Source organism: Egretta garzetta, unplaced genomic scaffold, assembly GCF_000687185.1.
Source record: "Egretta garzetta isolate BGI_Z169 unplaced genomic scaffold, ASM68718v1 scaffold245, whole genome shotgun sequence".
NCBI classification, from domain to species: domain Eukaryota; kingdom Metazoa; phylum Chordata; class Aves; order Pelecaniformes; family Ardeidae; genus Egretta; species Egretta garzetta.
In genome coordinates, this window is record NW_009259721.1 from 493,585 (window position 1) to 515,467 (window position 21,883).

Here is a 21,883-nt window from a genome sequence, read left to right on the forward strand (position 1 = left end):
GGCCGGGCGCCCGCCGCCCTCCCAGCCCGGGCTCGGCTCCCCTCGCGGCTAACGGGCCTTTGTTTTCGGCTCCGTAGGGCTTCAAAAACAAGCCTAAGAAGAAGGGGCACATTCAGCCTGACCTGATCGACGTGGATCTGATCAGAGGTGAGCGATGCGCGCCAGGGATGCTGGCGCCCGGCCTCCCCCCGCTGCCGCTGCTGCATCGCCGCTTTGCGCAGGGTGGGAAGGGCGAGCCCGCTCCGGGCAGGTTTAGGTTGGACATTAGGAAAAACTCCTTCACCGAAAGGGCTGTCAGGCTCTGGAAGGGGCTGCCCAGGGAAGGGGTTGAGTCCCCATCCCTGGAGGGATTTAAAAGAAGGAGAGATGAGGTGCTGAGGGACAGGGTTTAGTGGTGGGATGGCAGGGTTAGGGGAACGGTTGGACTTGATGATCTCAAAGGTCTTTTCCAACCAAAGTGATTCTATGATTCTAGGTGGTTTTCCTTGGGCCGCTCGGAGCCTGAGTCCATCAGGTTTCTGATGGCAGCAGCACAGAGCCTTGCTGAAGCCCCAGACCTCACCACCAGGGTAGGGTGCCCGTGCTGGCTGGCATTGGTGCAAAAGGAGCATTGTGAACCTGAAAGCAGAGGCAGGAGGCATTTGGGGTGGTTCAGCAAAAGCCACGCAAAGTAGTTGGTGACAGTGGGCTTGGGTAGGTGGGGAAGGGCCAGCAGCCGGTGTGCTGAGATAAGATGAGGGGCTGCTCTTAGATGTGCCTGTGTGAGCTGCGTACGTTGGACAAGTGCCTGAAGTTGGGCTGCTGTCACCCTTCTGACCTGCAGCCTTCTGGCAGGGTTTGGTCTTTGCCAAAGAGGAAGTTGTAAGCAAGGAAATTCTTGTAATTCCCGGTTAATGACCTGTTTGTTTTTCCTTTATTTTCAAGGGTCTACATTTGCCAAAGCCAAGCCTGAAATTCCCTGGACATCGCTAACTCGGAAAGGAATTGTGAGAGTTGTATTTTTTCCATTATTCAGCCAGTGGTGGATACAGGTTACTTCCCAGCGTATTTTTATGTGGCTCCTGGTGCTCTATGTTATGCAAGGTAAGGGGTGGTAGCAGTCTGTGCCACGATCCTTTTTCTGCAAGGAATGCAACATCATTTTGTAGTCCATAATCTAAAGCGGAAGGATCCTGTCTGAAACCTACTTAACGTGGATTTCAAGATGCGTGGCACTAGTGTTGGCAGAAATTATAAACCAGCATAAAAGTAAATAGTTAAGACAGAAGAACTGGGTCATGCTCTTAATTTTTGCATTTGATACAGTTTTCTCCTTTTCAGTCATAGCGGTTGTGTTGTATTTCATGATGCCTGTTGTGAATGCGAGTGAAGTCATGGGACCAATGTGCCTTATGTTACTGATGGGAACTGTTCACTGTCAAATAGTGTCCACCCAGATCAACAAACCTTCGGGAAACAATGGACTCGGCAGGCGGAGGAGGTGAGCGGGGTAGTGGGTTCATTTGTTGGCATCAAAGCATATGACGGATTGCTCGTGGTAGAAGTTAATGGGTAAATACCTTCTATTTTTATGTAAATATGATATTTAACCATAAATGTGAAAAATGAGTATTTTCTGTCTTGCTTGTAATCTTCTCGTAACCAAGCCAAATGCTGCAAGTTTACCAGGCTGTGGTAGATCCAGTTTAGTTGTCAGCTGGGCCTTTTTCTAATGCAGCTTTTAATACAGTTTGGTTTTGTGGCCAGAGGAGGGCATTCTGTGCGGAAAGGCGTCTGCAAGGTCTTGCAAACCAGCCTGGTGTCCTGCTCTAGCATTGACTGCAGGGATGCTGATGTGTATTGAGAACAGGCAAATGCTGACGGAGGTGACTGTGGTGGATTCCTTGCTGGCAATTTGTTTGTGCGTGTGGGAGATGTTACGGTTCATCTACCGGATATGTCACTGTTAGGTGTCTGATGCAGTTTAAACACTGATGCAATATATCTGAGTGCAGGATGATGGATGTGGATAGAGTTTTGCCTCTGTTAAAATCTGGACAAAACCTTTACTGTAGAAATATGTCTGTTGCATCCTTCACTATTGATAGACTGATATTCTGTGGGTATCGGCATGTTAATCCAAATAAAATTTATTTTATTTGGAAATAAGCATTCTGTCTGCATGACTTAAGAAAAAATGGCATCTAAAAGGCTGCTCAAATCTGATTCACATCTTTTAAAAAAGGCCTAAAAGTAGCTTGCTATGCAAAATTAATTCTCCTCTCTTTAAAAATCAGGAAGTTACGCAAATCTGTGGGTGTCGATGGGAACAGTTGGTCTTCTCCTGACAAAAACAGTAAAGAAGAGCAGGCTGAATCTGCATCCATTCTTAACGATTTATGTAGTATGCTTTTCCAAAGGAGGTATGTGATCTTCACTGGGTCTGGTGCATTTGTAGTGACACTGTGAGCCATTTGATACCTGGAAAATGAAGACAGAATGTGTACTGTCACTGACAGCCCCAAAGCCTGCCAACTGGTTTCCTTTGAACTAAAAGCAGTCTTGGTGTTGTAGGAGGCTGATTCCTCACGAATTTTTAGTATGTCCTTCTTAGGAGATCATACCGTGTCCCACGCTACAGCTGAAACTGAGCGTTAGGTGAGTTGCAGAAAGTGGCGGAGCTTACTTTTATTTATCAGATAAGTGACCTTTCTCGAATGTGTACGCTCAAATTATATTACTGTTTTACCTGGTTTCCAGAAGCAATTGTGCCTTCTAGTTTAAGTTGCTTGAATAGTCATCCCACTACCACCTTAACTTGTTCTAAAAATAACTCGAGGAAAAGGAGGATAGATTGTTTGGGATAATAATCCGTTGTCGTCTGCTGCTTTCTCAGGTGAGTCTTGATGAGTTTTCAACTGAGAGGTCCTTTCTCTTGATGAGGACGTCTTGTCTGCTGGATTGCTTTTATTTATTTTTCTCAAAATAATGAGAAAAAATTTCATTCTTGGTTTAGAAATTTTAAAGTACTATCAGATTTACAAAAGAGCCATCCAGTGAGAGTGAAGCAGATGCAAGTCTTTTCAACAGCATCAGGACACAAAGAGCCTGTCAGGAGACGAATGCATTCCCTTAGCTGTATTGTTTGATGTTGTACCTGTGTGGCAAGTGGAAGAGACCTTTATGTTTTCCTCAAAGAGTTTTTCTCTGATACAAAAGCATTTAATTGTATTTTCTCTCATAGGATTAGAAGAGTAAAGTTGGTAGCTGAGAAAGGGACTGAGACAGAAAATGGTGTGAATGCTGTGAATAATGGCATTAAGCACAGACATGCCAGATCTGAATACAGGCTGTTGCACTTCAAAGAGAAAAATAAACTTTCCGATGGGGAAAAGAGCCATCAGGTACTGGCAGGAAAGATCTGTCTGAAGTCGGAAATTTCAGTGTATTCTGTCTTGTGCCCAAAAGTTTGTTGATACTTAACTGTATGGTTTTATCTAATACAAGATACTGCCTGCTACTAATCTTTGCTTGCCTGTGGGAAGTCTGAAAACCCTTTCTACCTCTCAGCTGAACGGCTGACGTGGTGCCAATACTTTACTGTCAGCGTCTGTTACAAGAGTCACATATGTCAAACACAGACAATCCTGGAAGATGTCTGTTTTGCCAAGGTGCTTCTGACCACAAGATGTCCAATTAAGGAAGACTGCTGATAATGATTAAAGATGAATAAATGAGCCATTTTCACAAGCAGTTCTGTAAAATAATTTGCCTTGCAAACAGTTCCCCACAGTATCCTCTTGGGGGGGGAGGCAGGAAATCAAAGACTTGGGGAGAGAGAAAGACAGGAGTTAAAGCATCATGACCTCTCTTGAAATCTCTAAAACATAAAGCTTTGTGGAGTTACTTTTGAGGCTCCTCTGGGTCAGTAAAGTATTAACTCCCACATGAAGAACTTAAATTAAAATCTGTGTGGAACACCGTAGTACTGTGCCATCTCCTCTATTTCTAGGCGTTTGGAAAGGAGCAGAGCTAGGTGTAGGGGGACACATCTCGTGATTTCGGGTCTGCTAGCCACCAGCTTGTAGATAGATACATCTGTCCTCCTGGGCTTACAGTTGCTGGTAAGACATAGCAACGAGCTGCTGCTGCCTCTTCCCATCCTTGCCCCAAATCCAACTTCACCCCACCCAAGATTCCCACTCATTACCTCTGTGGCAAGGCGAGGGAGGGGGTAGGGAGTTAAAATTTGTGATGTCTGTGATGCTAATTTGGATTCTGTTTCTGCATGTTCTGTGGAGATCGTCTGCTGGCTTTTGCAGGTAATTAGAGATTCCTGTGTGTGCCAGTGTAGCAGCAGCACTGGCATTGAACCTTTGGTTTGATGCAGTTCAGGTTGGTCCTTTGTTGGTGCCTTAGTCTTACTTTGACTGCTGTATTTCTAGGATGACTGCACCAACAGGGGCGGTGTTTCTGATGAGCTGTCAAGTGAGGAGGATGCTGAAGCAATGGCACAAAGAATCTTGTTACGCCAGAATGTAGAAGGGGCTTCCAGCGACAATAGCTACGAAGAGAAGAGGAGGCCTCTTGTTTCTTTGAACCAGGCTGTCTCACAGGTACTCACGTTGAACTTGCGCCATTTCCCACGGAGTTTTTTGCTATGGATAATGAGCTGGTTTTCCTTTGGTTTTGGCAGGTCAAGCAAGCCCTTAAAGGTGCCAGAGACTCTGATAGTGTCGTGGAATCTGAACTAGAATCCACATTATATAGTCAGGTATGGTCCTAAACTCAAGGGACGGAGCTTTACCAGGCCTGGCCAGTGCAGGGACATGCCCCCCATTAGAACAGACCATTATTAAATGATAGTGCTTCAGCGTCTTCAGGTGTAAGGTGTGCCCTTCCTCCCTGCTGGTTTGCAGCTTTGTAAGCTTGTTTGCAGTTGTGAGTATACTGCTCTGCTTAACAAAACCAAATCAAACAAAAAAATCACTCTATCCGCAGTGGTCCAAGCTGCTTCAGAGCTCGTGCTGAATTGCTGCAATTACTCTTGTGGTTTGGGAGGAAGCACTGTAGCTTTTATGCTAATAAATTCTGGTTTTAAAATGAAGAAACAAATCTATTCTGTGATATATATTCATTCACTTAATTACTTGGTTTATCTTTCCCCCTGCCACTCCCCCTACCTGAAAATAAAAGAGAAATAGAAGTAAAATTCATGAATATCAAATTATAAATATAAAAATCCATAAATATAAATGAAATCTTAAAATAGATTATTCAAAAACCACAGAACTTTTGCATTAGAATGAATAAGTCCATTTTTATTTTGTAAAGTTGGGAATAGAGGTGGGCAACTAACGCTACCAGTGTGACTTCCCATGTGGAAATGCTGGTTGCAAAAACCTATCACTGCGTAATCCCGTCTGTAACAGTTGGCACCAGGGGCTGCGACTGGGAGCTCGCGGCTGCCCCCGGAAGCTGATGGAGCCGATTGGTGGGGGGCAGGAGGAGGTGGTTCTGCGAGCTGGGTGTGGGGCTCTGCTGTGCAAATCTTGCTCATCTTCAAAGGACTCGAGGTCTTGCATTAGTGTGGGGTCCCGGAGTTGCAGCGTGACCCGGAGAGACTCGGAAAGTACTCGCCATGACTCCGAGACAGAAGATATGCTTTGGGATGATCTGCTTCACGGGCCAGAGTGCCGCTCGTCCTGCACCAGCGACAGCGAGGAAGTGACTGTGAGAGGCACCAGGCGGGATCTGAAGGAAGATGTTTTCCAGCAGGTTTGTTGATTTGTATCCAGTAGCTGAGAATACTGTGAAGGATTCCACACACACACCCCTTTTTCCCCCGTGTCTGCCAAATAATACAACAGACCCGAGTGCTGTTGGTATGATGTGAGCAACCCAGTGCCAGATGAGCCCATTCTGTCAACCATGCTAATCACACGGAAGTCTGGAATGATCTAAATAGTGCCAGTGATCAACTCCCTCCCCCTCCCGGCATTATCTGGACCACTGCTAATCCCAAAGGAAAGTATTTCACCCAAAGACAAACCTGGAATCCCCCTCTTCATCAAAATACTTTCTAGGAAAAAGCATTATTTAATAGCAGGACAAAACCCAGATTATACGTCTTTTGCGTTGTTTTCTCTTTTATAGAACCATTTGTTTTGGCTGCAGAATACAAGTCCAGCATCTGCAAAAGTGAGTGCCCTGATCTGGGAAGGGAATGACTGTAAGAAGGTGGACATGTCTGTGCTGGAGATCAGTGGGATTATCATGAGCAGGGTAAGAGGCCTGTAAGGCATTGCAACCTCTCTCCCGCACGCTTTAAGAAACAACCCCAAAAAACCTGCAGTAGCTATATGTGCAGATATGAAGTGCAGGATAAAACCGGTCCCTCTGAAACTCCAAATACAGTTGTCCCAAATGTTCTTAAAAATTGCAAAAACCCAAATTCAGGTGGTCCTGTTGAAGACTGATGAGAGCCGATTATTGTTGGCCGAGTGTCTGCAGTGTGCTGAAAGTAAGCGGTGGTTTTATTTATTGACTGATTGTTGTTGGAGTGAAATGGGTGGAACTATTTTAGGCTATGTCCTTTGAAGGAAGGGGTCTGGAATGCTTGATTGAATTATGCCGCCATACCAGCATGCCTTTTCCTTGAGAAAAGACCTGGGTAATTCTCCTGGTTTTGTTCCTGCTTGCCAGGTTAACGCCTACCAGCAAGGAGTGGGTTATCAAATGCTGGGGAACATCATCACCATTGGATTAGCATTCCTACCGTTCCTCTACAGACTCTTCCGCACAGATAACCTGGAGCAGCTGTGCTCCATTTCTCTAACGGAGCTTTTGCACATCTTTTGTGGAGCACCTGCTAGCACCCCTGTCATTGTTCTGTCTGCTATCAACTTCCTTGAAAGACTTTGCTTAACCTGGATGTTTTTCTTCATGATGTGTGTTGCTGAGAGAACGTACAAACAGGTAAGTTTACAGGTACTGGTGCCGACCGTGACCCCTGGGGCAGGTGCTCTACCAAAACCATGCTGCCTGTCGCTGAAGACACTGGCAAGACAAGCGTGTCTCAGCAGGCTGAAGTGTCAGAGCTGGTGAGGTGTCCAAGTTTAGTAGGGGAGTCCGGTAAGACTCCTGTTCATCAGTCACAAACTTAAACCTGTCACTACCCTTCCCACCCCTGTGCTCCCCCTCTAGCCCAGCCCTCTGCCCCCAGGGGATAAAATAGCCTCTTAACACCTGGGATGGGACTCTGCGTGGGAGTGTGTGCTTCAGCAGGGAGCTGTTTGTGAAGGAGGAGCCCGCTCAGTTGGCCTGCTCCGAGGTCGGCTGCATCGCACGCTGCTCCCTCAGGCCTGCGGGCAGTAGCTGTGGCCGAGTGGCTGTAGCTGTTGCATGCAGGCAGGCAGGTGGCATTTACTGTTTTAGCGAGAGCTTTGTGGCTAATTTAGCATCGCAACAGCAGTACGCAAGACGGCTGCTCTACCTGAGGGGTCGTGCACCACAGTCCCCCGTGAGGCTTCCCCGGTGTGCCACAAGGCCAACCCTTTCTGCCAGTTACCACTAAGCAATGCCAAGCAATCTTTTTTTGGCTTAGACTAATTGTGTTTGTGTGGGTATGTTTTTGTTTCTCATTTGCAGAGGTTTTTGTTTGCCAAGCTTTTTAGTCACATTACATCTGCTCGGAAAGCCAGGAAATACGAAATTCCTCACTTCAGACTCAAGAAGGTGGAAAACATTAAGATCTGGTTATCCCTTCGTTCCTATCTAAAGGTGAGTTCTAATCCAAGGTGGGGGCATTATTACAGAGGCTGTGACCAAGTCTGTAGGTTCATGTCCTTTACCTGACTGCTGTGGCCAGCACCGCTTGAATCGTTAACTAATGACATCTGCTTGTGGTGAGCCCTGACATCACAGCTCCGCATCCGAACCTGAGACCTGACTCAGTCTTTGTTTCTGCAGAGGCGAGGCCCCCAGCGGTCTGTGGATGTCGTCGTATCGTCGATCTTCTTACTGGCTCTTTCAATTGCTTTTATATGCTGCGCTCAGGTGAGATTTTACCCAAACTACTGGAGGCTTTTCTTCTGCCAACCAACCCAGTACTTGAACTGTAGCTGTTTGTCTCCAAAGTTATACGGAGGGGGTTGCATTTTTTAAAAGCTTTGTAACGCTTAGTTGCTAATAGGTGTTTGTTCTCTGTGTTTGCAGAGGAAAGTCTGGGTTTTTATAAAATCTTTAGGAAAATTTCAGAACATGTGCACAAAGGAAAGGACTCTGCCTAAGGACCTCAGGTGTTCACAGGACATTTTATCTAAGAGGGCTGATTGCAACACCTGCTTAAACCACTGTTATTGGTCTAAGGCTGCCAGTGGGACAAGCATACACAAAAGGAAAGAGATTTTATTACCAGCTAATTGGAAAGCAAAAGAATAAGCACCCTTTCCTAAGCAGAAGGAAAGCAAAAATCAAATTCCAAGCTGAAGCCAGGTTAGAAAAAAGACCTTTCACTGTAACTTAGTTATGTGACTGAGTTACACCTCAAGGGGAAATTGTCAGTAGCTACAGAGCACAGATGCCTGTTCGGACAGGAGTAAGGGCAATGCTTGTGCACTGCTCCAAAGAACAGGCGTGTTTCTTGTTAGTGACGCTGGCATTTCTTTTTCAATACAGGTTCTTAAGGGTCACAAAACATTTCTGAATGCAGCTTACAACTGGGAGTTCCTAATTTGGGAGGCAGCACTTCTTCTCTTTTTACTACGCCTGGCATCTTTGGGCTCTGAAACCAACAAGAAATACAGCAGCATTTCAATCTTGCTCACGGAGCAGGTATCTCCATTTAGCTTGTTCTCCCTTTGGCTTTGGGGTGTGTCTGGAGGCAATAATTGCATTTCAAACATGACTAAGAAATACTGGAATCAAATTTTAAAATTTAGAAATCAACACTTGTGCTGGACAGAGGCAATAAACCACCGTAGAGTGGGGGAGGGACAAGCTCTTAACCATTTGGACAGACTCGCATTCTAAAATTCTAGATTATTTTTGTCTTCGGGTTAATGTGCCAGCTATGCAAACTGGAGAAAGAATGAGATTATCCCTGCTAAACCCCTGTCTGTGGGTGCATCCACTTTAAGTGTGACAGCAGGCTGCAAAAAATGGCTCAAATTTCCCTCAGTTAGAAAATAGTTGGGGGCAAGTGCTGGAAATGAACATCTGGTCTGCAACCTCCCTCTGTCACAGATAAACTTGTACCTGAAGATGGAGAAGAAGCCGAACAAGAAAGAACAGCTATCGCTAGTAAACAATGTTTTGAAACTATCTACGAAGCTGCTGAAGGTAAGCTACCCCGGAAAACTGTGTACAGCTGCTGAATTTTACAGGAGCAATGACAATGACCGCGTGGTTTTGCTCTCCCCATCTCAGGATTCGGTAGGTCAGGGAGCTTTTCTGTGCTTCTGTAGCCATGGCATATGATTAAGCAATACAGGACCTGTGTGATTAATTAGTGCCACGAACCTTTGATTAGTAGCAGCTCACTGTGATTTGGCTAAGTGAGGTGAGCACCGCGTGCCTCCTTACCGCTTCAATCCCTTTGTCCCTCAGCTGCTTCAATGCTGAAGCTTGTTGACAGTAGCCGAGTAGATATTTGGAAAAGGAAGAGCAGCCTAAGCGCCACATAAATTACTCCAGGCAAATTCTACAGCCTGGCGTGTCAAGCTCTTGTTATGCAGCTGGTGTTGCTACAAAGGAGACTTCTTGGATTCAGCATGGCTGTTAGAAAACATCTTCGAGCCGGGAGGCCCGAAATACAGAGTGGGAATTTCTGTACATACATTTAAGTAAGGATACAGAGGCAGCGTGTGATTAGCAAAGCCTGCCAGAGCGCCAGGATTAAGCTACAAGTCAGAAGATTAATTCCTTCTAGTATAGACTAATGCTAATGGACTTTTTTTTTTCCCCTCTCACTGCAGGAATTAGATACTCCATTTAGGCTGTATGGACTGACCATGAATCCTCTGATCTACAATATAACACGTGTTGTAATACTCTCTGCTGTCTCAGGTGTTATCAGCGATCTGCTAGGCTTCAATATCAGAGTAAGTGTCACTCCCCTACAAACCAACGGGAAGCATCTCGTAGGGGTCACTGCCAAATTCCTCCCACCCGCGCAGACAGGCTGTGGGTTTGACTTGGGCTCCCCTGACGTGGCAATTCCGAGACCAGGCCGTGCTGAACGAATCTCCATCTCCCTGTGCCGGGGTGGGGAGGATGGGGCTGACTTTCATTTCAGCCTCGTTCAGCTCTTTAGTGCCCACTGAAAGCAGTCAGTCAGGATCCCGGGTTCCCTCCCTTTGCCATGAAGGCACAGTGCTCCTGTGGCTCACACTTTTAAATCAGAGCTTGCCCAGCAGAGCCGTCAGCGCAGGATGGGCAAAGGAGACTGAGTTTTACCTGTAGATGAAAAGCATTCAGGCCTACGGCTTCCAGACCAGTACTCACGCTCCGTATCTCTTTCCAGTTATGGAAAATAAAACCGTGAACTGACCGAACATCAGCACTCAGCCCTCTCCACCAGAAAGGCAACCAGAGATGACAACCAAGAGCCTGGGCACAAAGCAGAGGCGCTCTCAAACTACAGCAATCTGTAATGACTTTTTTAACAGATTCTCGGTGTACGTATCAAAAATTCTTCCTCTGCTTTGCTGTTCTGTAACATACAGAATGAACTGGTCTAAGTAGCAAAGTCATCCCACGGCACGGACACACAGCACAACAGAATTAGCGGGGCCAAATACAAGTAGCTGGCATTCAGCACAGCAGGAGCCGTGTGCGCACGGTGTGGGGCATCGAACGCGAGAAGCCACGCGAGAGAGACGCCGAGGAGTGCTACAGCTGCCGCCTCTCCACGCGGCCTGAATCCTCTGCCTGTGGCAAGGGGAGAGCCGGGGCCCTGCTTCCCTTAGCAGCAACCTTGTCAGGGGGCTCTGGAGCTGCGCGGAAGTGTTTCCATTTATGCATCCTTCAGCGCTCTGCTCAGACTGGTAATACTGAGCTGCATTTGTCTGAATGTACTGAGGAGCATCTCGGCGTGCGTGAGGCTTTACCTCCTTACCCTGAGCTACTGCAGGATGCAGTGAAACTCGGTCTGCGCAAGAGGAATTCTGCCTCCATGGTGACAGCTGAGCAATACAGCGTCCTCACGCCAGCTGGTTTACATTGGGTCTTCTGCAAATAAACGATCATTGCTTGAAAATAGGAGAACAACCTGACAACACAAACTACAAGTAAAGCATTTATCAGCTACAGAATATTTTGCTATCTTCGTTCCCTGTAACCCCGCCGTTAGGCTGAGCCCAGGCTCTGCGCCAAGGGCGCCCCGGTGTCTCTTTTTCTGACACCCAGCTTCGCTCCGCGCCCTGAGCGGCTGCTGCAGCCCCGCACGGCGATCGTGCCCGACACTGGATACCTGCGGGAGAAATCTGTTGTGAGGATCGGTGGAAGAGCAGTGGCAAAGAGCTCCTCGCCCCGCAGCCGACGAACGCTCAGAAGGGGCAGAGGAGAGAAACCAAATGTTGCGGACATCGGTTGAACTTGCATTTTCCTTACCTGCCTCTATCTTGTGTGAGACCAGTAATGAAAAAAGCAAGGACTGAGGAGCTGTTCATAGTTTCTTTCACATAAGGGGTAAGATGGCATAAGAATTCTGGTAGTAAATTGTTTACAGCTATTTTCTGTACATGGAAGAATTGTGAGGTGTAAAAGGAGATGACAATTTTATATATCCAAGTGTACAAATAAACCTACAGTACAAGTATTTCATGGCTAACAACTGTTTCTACACGACTGGATGAGTTTTGTAATACCTTTGTTGAACAATTGTTACCTGAACAGGGAGTCAAGGAAAACTTCCAGTAATAAATTGCATTTGTTTTCCAGAGGAGTATTACGCTTGCGGGTGAAACCTGGCTCACAGACCCAGCTGTTGGCAGTATCACACCACTGACAGTCAACAAAGAATCTGGTTTATACAGGCCATGAACTAGAGTTTCTTTTTAATATCTATATAAAAAATAATGAGTGATTTACAGGTCTCTCTCTAGTCAGAACCTCAGAAGTATGTATAAAGGTGCTGTACAATATATAAACATTTACACCCAGTACATCCATACATCGCTTAGCATTCCAAGGCCACATTGCTAAGTCATCTGGTACAGTGAGTACAGATACAGATTCTATGGAAGGAGAAATCACACGCAGGTCAGATGCTCAATCAGGTCACATTAACATATAGAAAAAATACAGGGGTAGCGATGACAGGGAAATAACTTCAGTGGTGCTAATTCATCTTGGTATTAAATGCCTGAATTTGTTACTGTACTTGGTGGCTAGGGCAAGTGCATACAACTCAACATAAACCAGAATCTCTTGTTAAGAATACAGGGTTAATATCTACACAGGCTACTTCCAAGTATTAAATATTTTCACAGTCATACTCCCAACAGGGAGTATTTGTACCTATTGCGCTACACAGCAAAACCTCCATGGATCATCCCATGTCAAGCAGCAGAGTGCAGTTCAGATCTGCTTTAAAGCCTATTTAATTTTCAAAGTCTCTAAAAAGTTGTTTTGAGTCGTCATCTGTACTTCTAAAGACTTCAACTGTGCTTTAAAAACATTGAATGTTTCAAAGCCAAAATGAGATACTCGCTCAAACACACACCAAATCCTTACCAGTTTGAATTTTAGCATAAGTAAAGCTTGACCTTTCACACTTCCTTCTCCTTCTGAAACTGGACCTTTGGGCTCCTTGTACCACTTTTTTTGCAGTCATTAAAACCCCAACATGTCAGGAAATCATCACTAAAACCATGAAGAAAATCAACCCTTCAATTTAAGCAGCCCTACAGCCGTCGGACTGCTGTGTCGGTAGATTCTGGTGGCAACATTCCGCTTTCTACAATACGTATTGTAGCCCAAACCATAGATACTAAGTCTCATGCACCCTGGTATCATCCTGTTCAGCACTCTCAGACCAGCTCACGCGTTCCAAGTAACACATGGGAGACTTCTAACGTACACAGGCTAGAACTTCATTTAAGAAGCTACGCTGGCGGTTGGTTCTGTCCTAAAGGTCAGCTGTCACCTCTACAGAGGGAGGACACCCAATGCCTAACTAGCGTTAAGTAATTAACTTAACTAACGGGGTTCAGTACACAGCACCACAATGAGGCTGGAAATAAACGGGCACTCATTGCTTATGTCTACAAAGAGCACGAAGGGTGACGTAGAGCCGCAAGCAAAGCCGAAGGGATTGTGTCATTTAACAGAACCCAGAACTTTCTCTTTTCAGACCAATGTTTGCAAACGTTGCTATCGGCATCCTCATGGATCAAGAAAATAAAGCAATTTTGCTGCATTCATAAAAAGCAAAATTACAAAACATTGATTATGTCAAATATAATTTTTATCTACAGGACTTTGTAGTAGGTATAAAAATTTAAGAAAACATCAACTGATCAGCATCAGTGGCTCGTGCTGCCCTAGAATTGATAGAACCAACTCACCCACCTTTCACTGAGCCCCTAAGAACATGTATTTCCTTATGTAAACATGCAACATGCTCTTGAGAAAATACCCATTTCAAACCAAACCTTGCCTTTCCTGTGACTGGAATACATACGGGAAGGAGTAGATCGACTGGATACAGTAGATAACTTGGCACAAGGACAAGAAGTGAGTCATGATCACATTGGCAATATAGGCATTAAATAATTTGTTCAGAAACTCACAATACTATCTGAGAAAGCCGTAGCAGTGCAACGTTGGGAGCAGCAGAACACCGCCTTCAAAAGGACGAGGGGACAGCAGCTTACGGAAGAGTTTCATTTAAGCAATCCAAAAGGTCCTTCATGCAGCTTAGATAATTTAAGAACAAGTCAAACACTTTCTACCCTCTAACCAGTTTCTAAAAAAAAAAAAAAAAAAAAAAATGACAACTTCATGAAAAGAAGCAATGCTTTTAAATGACCGTTATTAGAAACTTGATTCAAACATGTTCTAAAAAACAGAGTCAGTCAAACCCGTTTTTCAGCCACACCCGCTGTTTGGGTGACTTTACACGCGCTTGGTACCCTCCAAGGTCCAGGAGTTATCGGTGTTTTCTTGACTGGAGAACTGTTCTCAGATTTGGAAATTCCATCATCTTTGGTTTCATGGGGCAGCTCTGCGTGCCTCCCTCTGTGGGGTCTGCTCAGCGTAACGGTCTCCTGTGTTTCCAGCCACCTTTGTTTCTCCGTGTAAAGCAGTGGGATATTGGAAAGACTGGAAGTTTTGAATCTGCTGGAACCTGGCTCTCCAGTGTTTGACTTCTTTATTTTTTCATCTTCAGATGTGTTTCTCCTGGAGTCACTGAGCAGAAGATCATTCTCACCAAATGCTGCATGTTGGCGCTCTGGAGACCACCCTCCCATCCTCCCACAAGTTTTCTGCTTTGCGTCTTTCCTGGTGACTCCAGTTTTGCCATTTCCACCTTTCAATTGCTCAACAGTCGTCTTATCACCACCGGTTGTTCTATCTTGACATTCCTGTAACCTGCCTACCGCTTCTATGTGTCCTTGCGTACTGAGATGCCTTTGGGGACTGGCGGACCTTCCTCGATTTCCACGGGAATATTCTCTTTTGTTACTACTGTTCATCCCTATTTCTGTGGGGTTACCCTCACTCTTTCTGGGACCGTCAGATTTACGTGAGAGACTGCCGTAGGATTTTTCAGGATCCCCTTTTCTGGGGCTGTGGAATCCTGCATGAGGGTGTCCCTCAGCAGCCACGAACTTTTCTGGACTGGCAGATCTGTCTCTTCTGGTCCCCAATCCCAAACTACCTTTTGTGATTTCAAACCCAGGGCTGGAGGGACATTCCCATCTGTTCCTTGTTCTCTGGGGAGAAGACAGAGTCTTCATCTCAAACTGGTTTCCAGTTAAAGTGCTTATCTTTTCAGGCACAGTGTTCTTTGCTTGTTCCAGTTTCTCAGACAGCTGAACTCTCGTTAAAGCTTCTCCTGGTACTGGTAAATAACACACCTCAGACGGGGAAGCAGAATGTGAAGATGAAGGTAATGGTGACTGTTCTTCATATATTACATTTGACGAAGATGGATTAGAACCATCCCAATCACCTGGAAGTAAACAGCAAGAGATTTCACTAAATGACTACCAAAAAAAACCCCAAACCAGCAAACATTTTAGCAACACACATACTACAGAATGTTGTAGGAGATCTTCAATTTAAAGAAGATCATGTAGTGGCATACTCAGAGTCTTACTTATCAGTTTTCTATATTGCATCATTCTACATCCTACAAGAACCACGAGGATGTGATTTGGGGTAAAAACTTGTGCTTCGAATGCTGGCACTCCCTCTGCGGGACTGACACGGACTTGTATCAGCACAGCTTGAGAGCCCGCACCGCAAAGTGCAAAACAGAAAGTCCCTGACCTACGGTGTTTAACGTAAGAAAACCAAATGGACTGAAACCGTTATGCTAAAAGAAAACTGAAAACAGTGAAAAGTCAAGCTTTGCACTTTAATAATAGGAAGAGATGAAACACAAGACATGCAGATTTACCAAGTCTTTAAGGAAAAACCAAGAAAAGCACTGAAAGCCCTTAATGTTGCTCAGGTTTCACGTAGGGACACAGACTGGAAGGAGCCAAACCTGAAGGAGGAAGAGAAAAAGCCCAGGACTACATACCAAAATCAGAGCACAGCAAGCAAGATTTCCATCAGAAACATCTGATTAACAGCGAGACAAGAGGCAACAAACCCCTTCCCCTCTCCACCGCTGCTGATCCAACCTAAGCTGCTTAACCCAGTCTCAGGCCTGGCTTTTGCCAGGGGGCTGGGCCAGACGCTCTCCAGGGGTTCCTTCGGTCTGTTCTAGGGTTCTGTTTCTACCCCAGACTCAGCAGAGGGCCAGGAATGGTTCCGGGCTGCCACTGCGCTGCCCTCGCGGTGCGGGATAAACACCACCGAGCTCAGGCAGCTGCTGGTAAGGAGCGAGCGGCGGCGTCCTCGCCGCCTCCCCCTCTCCTAGCAGGCAAACGCTGATTTTAAAGAGGACCTCAGCAGAAGCTCGTCAGAACACAGAGGACTGTATTTAACTTTCACCCCTAATGAGAAGCTAATTCAGTGTGAGAGACAAAGCCAGGCAGGCAGGCGCCCGGCAGCATGGCAGGGGACAGCCCGAGGCGGCTGCCGCCGAGCCCTGCGCTAATTCACTGCCTTTACTGTGCTCTGCAGGCTGGAACGGGGGGATGTGACGAGCCATCTTCTGGCTCTCCGGAGGAAAGAAATGGAGCAAGTTCTGAGCAGATCCCGTCCCTGGAGCGGACACCAGTTGCTGCCTGTAAATGACTGAATGCACAAACTGCCTGGTAGTTCAAACCGCGTCTTTTAGAATTTTCAAAGGATAAACTCATGGTTGGTCACTGTTACTGGAAACCTGACCTTACCATTTAAGAAGGTTTACCATCAGAATCTTGGTGTGAGCATCAAGGGTTAAGAGATTAAAACCTGCCCTCGGAGAGGGGGCATCCCTTGCTCTAAAACACCACCAGGGCCACAGGTGGTTTTGATTTGTAGTTTTGGAGCATCTCCTACGTCTGACTCAGACCCATCACTCTCCATTCTCTGTAGCTGAACTCAGAGCTCCTGCAAGGATTTGCTTTTCTGTCCTTCCATTTTTTTGCCTACGAAGTTGTGTTTCACAACTTCAAACAAACAGAACCCATCTGGAGAGCGAAGCTGTCCCCCCCCTGCTTCTGAAGTTCTGGTTTTGAAAAACAAAGCGTTTCATAATTTAGAAGGCTAAAACCAGTGAAGTAAATCTATGCAGAAATAACATTCTTAGCAATATAGGCATTGCAAACTGAGTACTGTATCACAGAGAGTTTTAATTTAAATGAAAAGGCGATCGGTGTTCATCCCCACATTGGTACAGAAACACTCGATTGGCTCAGGCAGAGCCGAGAAATGGATGACGGTTACAAACATGCAGTGATTCCACACTGTGCAATATCCCCAGGTACTTGTCAGGTGTTAATTTTACCAAGAACATTCCTTATATTTTAAACCAGACAGGCACACCTGCACAGCTGTGAAAAGGGAACCTCAGTGAACAAGCACAGAAGCCTCCCTGTCAGACGGCACTCCGTTGCCTCGGACCCTCAGAACGGAACAGCGCGTGGGATGACGTACCGTGATCTGGTATCAAGCCAGTCCCTGGTCTCAGCAGCAGCAAAACTTTATTCCCTCCAGCCTGAATCAGCTCAATTGCTCGTGTGTGAGTGATTCCTTGGGTGGGTTCTCCATTAATTTCAACAATTTGGTCACCAACCTGATGAGAAAATAGCAAGCAGGTTAGTCTTTGTGCATCTCTGACACCGTGAACTCATTTTTGATTTAGAAAGACAAAACCAGAGCAGATGCTTCTATCTTTCCTCTCTTGCTAAAACCCACTCAGCAATAGCAGCACCACTGATTAACACGATGCGACGCAACGCTCTGGCGGTTCGGAGATCTCCATGCAGGTCTTCTGCTCAGCCAGCTCAGTGAAAGATCTCAGGTTCCTTAAACACATCTTCCATTTATTTACAAGTCATGAGAGACACAGCCACACGCTTGAATGCATTTTCATTCTGAATCATCGTGCGGAGGGAGCTTAGGGATGAACCGCGCCAACCCGGGCACCAGGCGCCTGCTGAAGTCCCGCTAACCAGGTAACAGCAACTTCTCCACACTTAACGCAGAGCTGAACGCCAGCGTGGCCGAACGGGTTTTACAGGAGGAAAGGATTTTTTATTCCAGGTCGGAGAGATCATCACTGTGCAGTTATCAGTACTGAGGTCTCTGAGGCCCATTAGCAACTTAGAGAGGCACTGGGCAGGTAATTACAGTTCACGCTACCTTTGCAGGCTGCTGGACGGGGCTGGCAGAGCACCCCCCCAAAGCAGGTCATGACACCTATTTCGCCACCCATGGATCAGCCAATGGATGTCACTAGTGCATGAAATTAGAAGTTTGAAGAGACTGCCTGAGCTTTGTTAAATAAACTGCCTCTGCCAAAGGAGGTCACTGGCTGGCTACTCATCGGACAGGACAGGGCGCTCCGCGCCGCACGACGTGCCTCCCGTCACGCTCAGTTGCCATTAACTGGGTGAGAAATTCCTTGTCACTGTTCTAAAGCACAGCCAGAAAATGACAGCGTTTTCCAGCTGAGGAGGGAGAAACCAAACGATGTGAAAATCGTGAATAACCTCACGCTGGGCGAGCGCAGCCCCTCTGTGCTCCGAGCTGCCGGGGACGCACGGCACAGTGCTCGTGGCCCGGCCCCTCCACAGCCACCAGCCCCAGCCAGGGCTGCGGAGGGCTCACGTTCCCCACGGGACGGGACCACCCACCATGGCAGCACGGGCCTCGGCGCCCCCACCACAGCCCAGGCTGGAGCGCTCTCAGCGCTGTCTGGCTGTCACAGCCCCCCCAGCCCGTGCCCCCCAGCTCGTCTGGGCAAAGCACAGAGCAGTCAGCTGGGAACCTTTTGGCTGCTCTTGCCCAGAAAGCAAAGCCCTGGAGCTTAGTGTAGCACCACTGGAAGGAGCAATACAAGAGAAAATATTAGTACTGAATACTACGCTCATGTAGTCTCTCAAGCATGAGGGAAAAAGCTAATTACTGTAAAGAATTAGCATAATAGAAGTTAACAATACTTAGAATTTCACATCCAATTAAGCCCCGCAGTAGCCCCAGCACGTCTCTGTGTCAGTGCTATTCTACAAACTACAGCAGAAAGGAAGGCAGAGCCTCATGCCCATGGCCACAGGGGCTGTGAAGCACCGGGACTGCACGGGGGACGGCACCCCACGGGGGACGGCACCCCACGGGCACCTGGTTCAGCTTCACGCTCCAGCCTCTGAAAATCCTGCTCTGGCAGCAGCCACAGACTCTGACGTAGCGTTGTTCTTTACTATTGTACCCATGCATTTTGCTTTTACTACAGTATTTGAAAGTGAATTCCTTACACAAACCTAAGAATTAACATAGTAATCTTTGAAAAAAATTAGGCTTGTATCTTCAAACACCGCACAGAACAGCAATAGCACAATGTGCACACAAACGTTCCTTCCAAATTCACCAATTCGGAGAGGGATTCTCCTTTCAGCTTTCTGCTCCACTGTGCAATTCCTTGTCTGGGCTCCTAAAGCATCCCCAGTGGCTGCTGCTCATGCCCTGGGGCACGCACGGCATCGTCACTCAGGTGGGGATGGACATGGACGGTTCGCTCTGCATGTCATAGAATCATAGAATGTTTTGGGTTGGAAGGGACCCCTAGAGGTCATCTAGTCCAACCCCCCCCGCAGGAGCAGGGACACCGCTACCTAGATCAGGCTGCTCCGGAGGCGTTCAGGTGCTTCTCCCCTAAAGCCGACGGCCACGGCACTTGCTGTCACTGCGCAGAGCAGTCCCAACGCTGCGCTGCCTGCTGGGACCCCGCGCTCACCGAGAGCAAGGTTTGGTCCCACTGCAGGGGAATTAACACATCAAAAGGCCAACTTGATCAACCAACTGAATAGGAAAGACAGACTCACATGAACTCTCCCATCTTTGACAGCCGGCCCATCTTCGGCAAGTCGAAGGATGAATAAGCCCATGTTGTATTCCTTTCCTCCTCGAAGGCTGAACCCAAATCCTCGAGGGCCCCTTTCCAACTCCACTGGGAAACAGCCAGGATTCTGTGTGGGAAGTCAGAGGGAAAAAAAATGAGGACCTGTAGGCAGTCTAAACATTTTCCTGGAAAAACGCTTCACACATTTCTGTAGTTTGAGAAACGTGCAATCCACAATTCAAACTGAATTAATCACAATTCGCGGGTGACCAGGTGTAATGGTTTCATTCTAACTCTAAACATACGGAATGTTTTTCCTTTTCAGTTTGATACTCATGGAATTTCTTTAAGAAGCTTTGCCAAGGGTCTGTAGTAGGCCCCGTTGCCAGCACTTTGTGTCTTTTATGATTATAGCGAGCACTCAGCTGTACTGAGGAGATAATCACATTTAAAACATCAGCAAAAACATCCTGCGACACACTTCGGTGCGTTTTTAGCCCATGTCTGACAGGGAAGCGTTTTACTGTTCCGCTCCTGAACGCTCCGTGGCAATGCCACCCTAGCGCCTTGGCGAGCGGGCGTTTCGCACGGCTCTGCACCCTCCGGAGGGCTACCTGCGCCTGGGAATGGCGGCCACCAGTCACTGAAGCGACGCCGGCATCCGATTGTGCCAAGTGCTTGTGCTCGGGCCAGGACAGCCGGTAGCTGTTTGAAGCTTCTTTTCCAGCTTCACCTTCTGTAGCTCCCCTACAGGGAGGCAAAAGGACGGGGATGTTACCTTCGCATTACCAAACCCTCCGGTCGAGCTTCCCTACCCGTCCTCGGTCCCTTTGCTTCTGGCAGAAAGCTCCGTACCTGTCTGCACTGGGAGGGCTGATCTGTGCTGATCCCAGCGGCCGGTGCTGCGGAGCCGGGCTCTGCCTGGCGGAGTTCGTTCCCGACGGAGGACCACGGTGTTCTAACAAATTCAAACAAAACCCAAAGTCAGCACGAGGTTCCCAGGGCGGCCAGCACACCCACCACGAGGCCACGGTGGCCACCAGCGCCACGGCTGCTGTTCCTCAGGACGCGGCTGCCACCGCGCCGCAGGCTGGGCTGAGCTCGCCACAGCCACGAGGTGAAGGGGATTTTCCAAGGTCTAACGCCGTAAGCCAGGAACTCAAGCGCAGTTCTTTGGTTCCATGGAGTTCTAGGAATTCTATTCTTACCTACGCTGCTTCTCCTCAGAAGACAAAACCATTTTAACTGAACCAGACATGAACAGAAGGGGTTTAGTTTAAGATCATTTTCCCTTCCACACAAAATACAGCGATTGTGCACTTTACAATAAATCTGGTGCATTTATGAAAAAAAAAAAAAGTGGTTTTTTTTTGTTTCAGGATCCACAATGTCTCTGTCAGTGAAGAGTATGAGCCAGAGTCTATGCAAAAAGCTGCCTCTTAGCTAGAGCCTGAAATGGCAAGTTGTGGCCCAAGATGAACTTAAGTACTGAATTATAAAGTAATAAACTCCTTTTCCTCCTAAGGGTTAAAAAAACCCTAAATCCCAAGCACCCAAATCAGATCTGCTCCAGTCCTCCGTTAGGTGCATCACGTTGCTGCACTTCCCAGTTAAGAGCAAACAAACCCCAGTAAAACACAGAAAGCGCTCGAGCATCGTAAGGGAAGGAAAACAAAATGGGAATGATGAGAGTGAACGCCCCAGGTACGCGGGAGCTCCCGAGTCCCTCCCAGGCCTGCCCGGTGCTGTTACGACGACGCGCCTTCACGGGGTTTTTCTCAAGAGACAAAATGTCAACTTTTACTCCTGGTTTACACTCAAGAGTTTTAATTTAGAAGCACAGGCAAGAAAAATGCCATCTGTTTGTACAACCCCCCCGTCCGCGTTCCAGCCTGCGCTCTTCTGTTTGCAGCCAATGTACGACGGAAGCTGACGGCTCTTGCTTTTGTGCAGAACGTCACAGAATGGCTTCTGGCGCAGGACGCGGAATTCATTTATTCATTTGAAAAGCAAAGATCACACATCTGGGAAAGCTGGGGCGGGGGGGGTGTGAGGCAGCATTGTCCTTGTCAGGCTCAGAAGACAGCGCTGAAGATGATGCACTGGGGAGCAGCAAACTCTGGAAGGGTTTGTGCGTTGTGATGCTGAACAGCTTCTGGCAGAACGGGCATTTCTCTCTTCGGAGCCGCATCCTGCGCCTCCCCGTTAACCCCCATCCTGTGAGCCCCCTCCTCGAGG

General features: G+C 47.2%; 2 protein-coding genes across 2 annotated transcripts in view; one reads left to right on the forward strand and one right to left on the reverse strand.

Moving 5' to 3' along the window:
- PHTF1 (putative homeodomain transcription factor 1) overlaps positions 1 to 11,800 on the forward strand; it is a 12,155-nt gene extending 355 nt beyond the window's left edge. The window contains exons 2-18 of the mRNA XM_035894866.1: positions 78 to 147; positions 925 to 1,083; positions 1,321 to 1,480; positions 2,277 to 2,402; positions 3,224 to 3,383; positions 4,281 to 4,301; positions 4,425 to 4,595; positions 4,676 to 4,753; positions 5,548 to 5,757; positions 6,136 to 6,264; positions 6,685 to 6,957; positions 7,630 to 7,761; positions 7,951 to 8,037; positions 8,659 to 8,814; positions 9,226 to 9,321; positions 9,957 to 10,082; positions 10,505 to 11,800. Coding sequence (XP_035750759.1) covers positions 78 to 147; positions 925 to 1,083; positions 1,321 to 1,480; positions 2,277 to 2,402; positions 3,224 to 3,383; positions 4,281 to 4,301; positions 4,425 to 4,595; positions 4,676 to 4,753; positions 5,548 to 5,757; positions 6,136 to 6,264; positions 6,685 to 6,957; positions 7,630 to 7,761; positions 7,951 to 8,037; positions 8,659 to 8,814; positions 9,226 to 9,321; positions 9,957 to 10,082; positions 10,505 to 10,525 — 2,175 coding nt within the window. The 3' untranslated portion in view covers positions 10,526 to 11,800. The remainder of the gene's footprint in view (positions 1 to 77; positions 148 to 924; positions 1,084 to 1,320; positions 1,481 to 2,276; positions 2,403 to 3,223; positions 3,384 to 4,280; positions 4,302 to 4,424; positions 4,596 to 4,675; positions 4,754 to 5,547; positions 5,758 to 6,135; positions 6,265 to 6,684; positions 6,958 to 7,629; positions 7,762 to 7,950; positions 8,038 to 8,658; positions 8,815 to 9,225; positions 9,322 to 9,956; positions 10,083 to 10,504) is intronic.
- Positions 11,801 to 15,067: 3,267 nt separating this feature from the next.
- The window catches only part of MAGI3 (membrane associated guanylate kinase, WW and PDZ domain containing 3), a 34,672-nt gene continuing 27,856 nt past the window's right edge, over positions 15,068 to 21,883 (reverse strand). The window contains exons 17-21 of the mRNA XM_035894867.1: positions 20,501 to 20,603; positions 20,260 to 20,392; positions 19,629 to 19,772; positions 17,242 to 17,380; positions 15,068 to 15,700 (exon numbers count right to left, since the gene is read on the reverse strand). Of these exons, the coding sequence (XP_035750760.1) occupies positions 15,651 to 15,700; positions 17,242 to 17,380; positions 19,629 to 19,772; positions 20,260 to 20,392; positions 20,501 to 20,603 (569 nt within the window). The 3' untranslated portion in view covers positions 15,068 to 15,650. The remainder of the gene's footprint in view (positions 15,701 to 17,241; positions 17,381 to 19,628; positions 19,773 to 20,259; positions 20,393 to 20,500; positions 20,604 to 21,883) is intronic.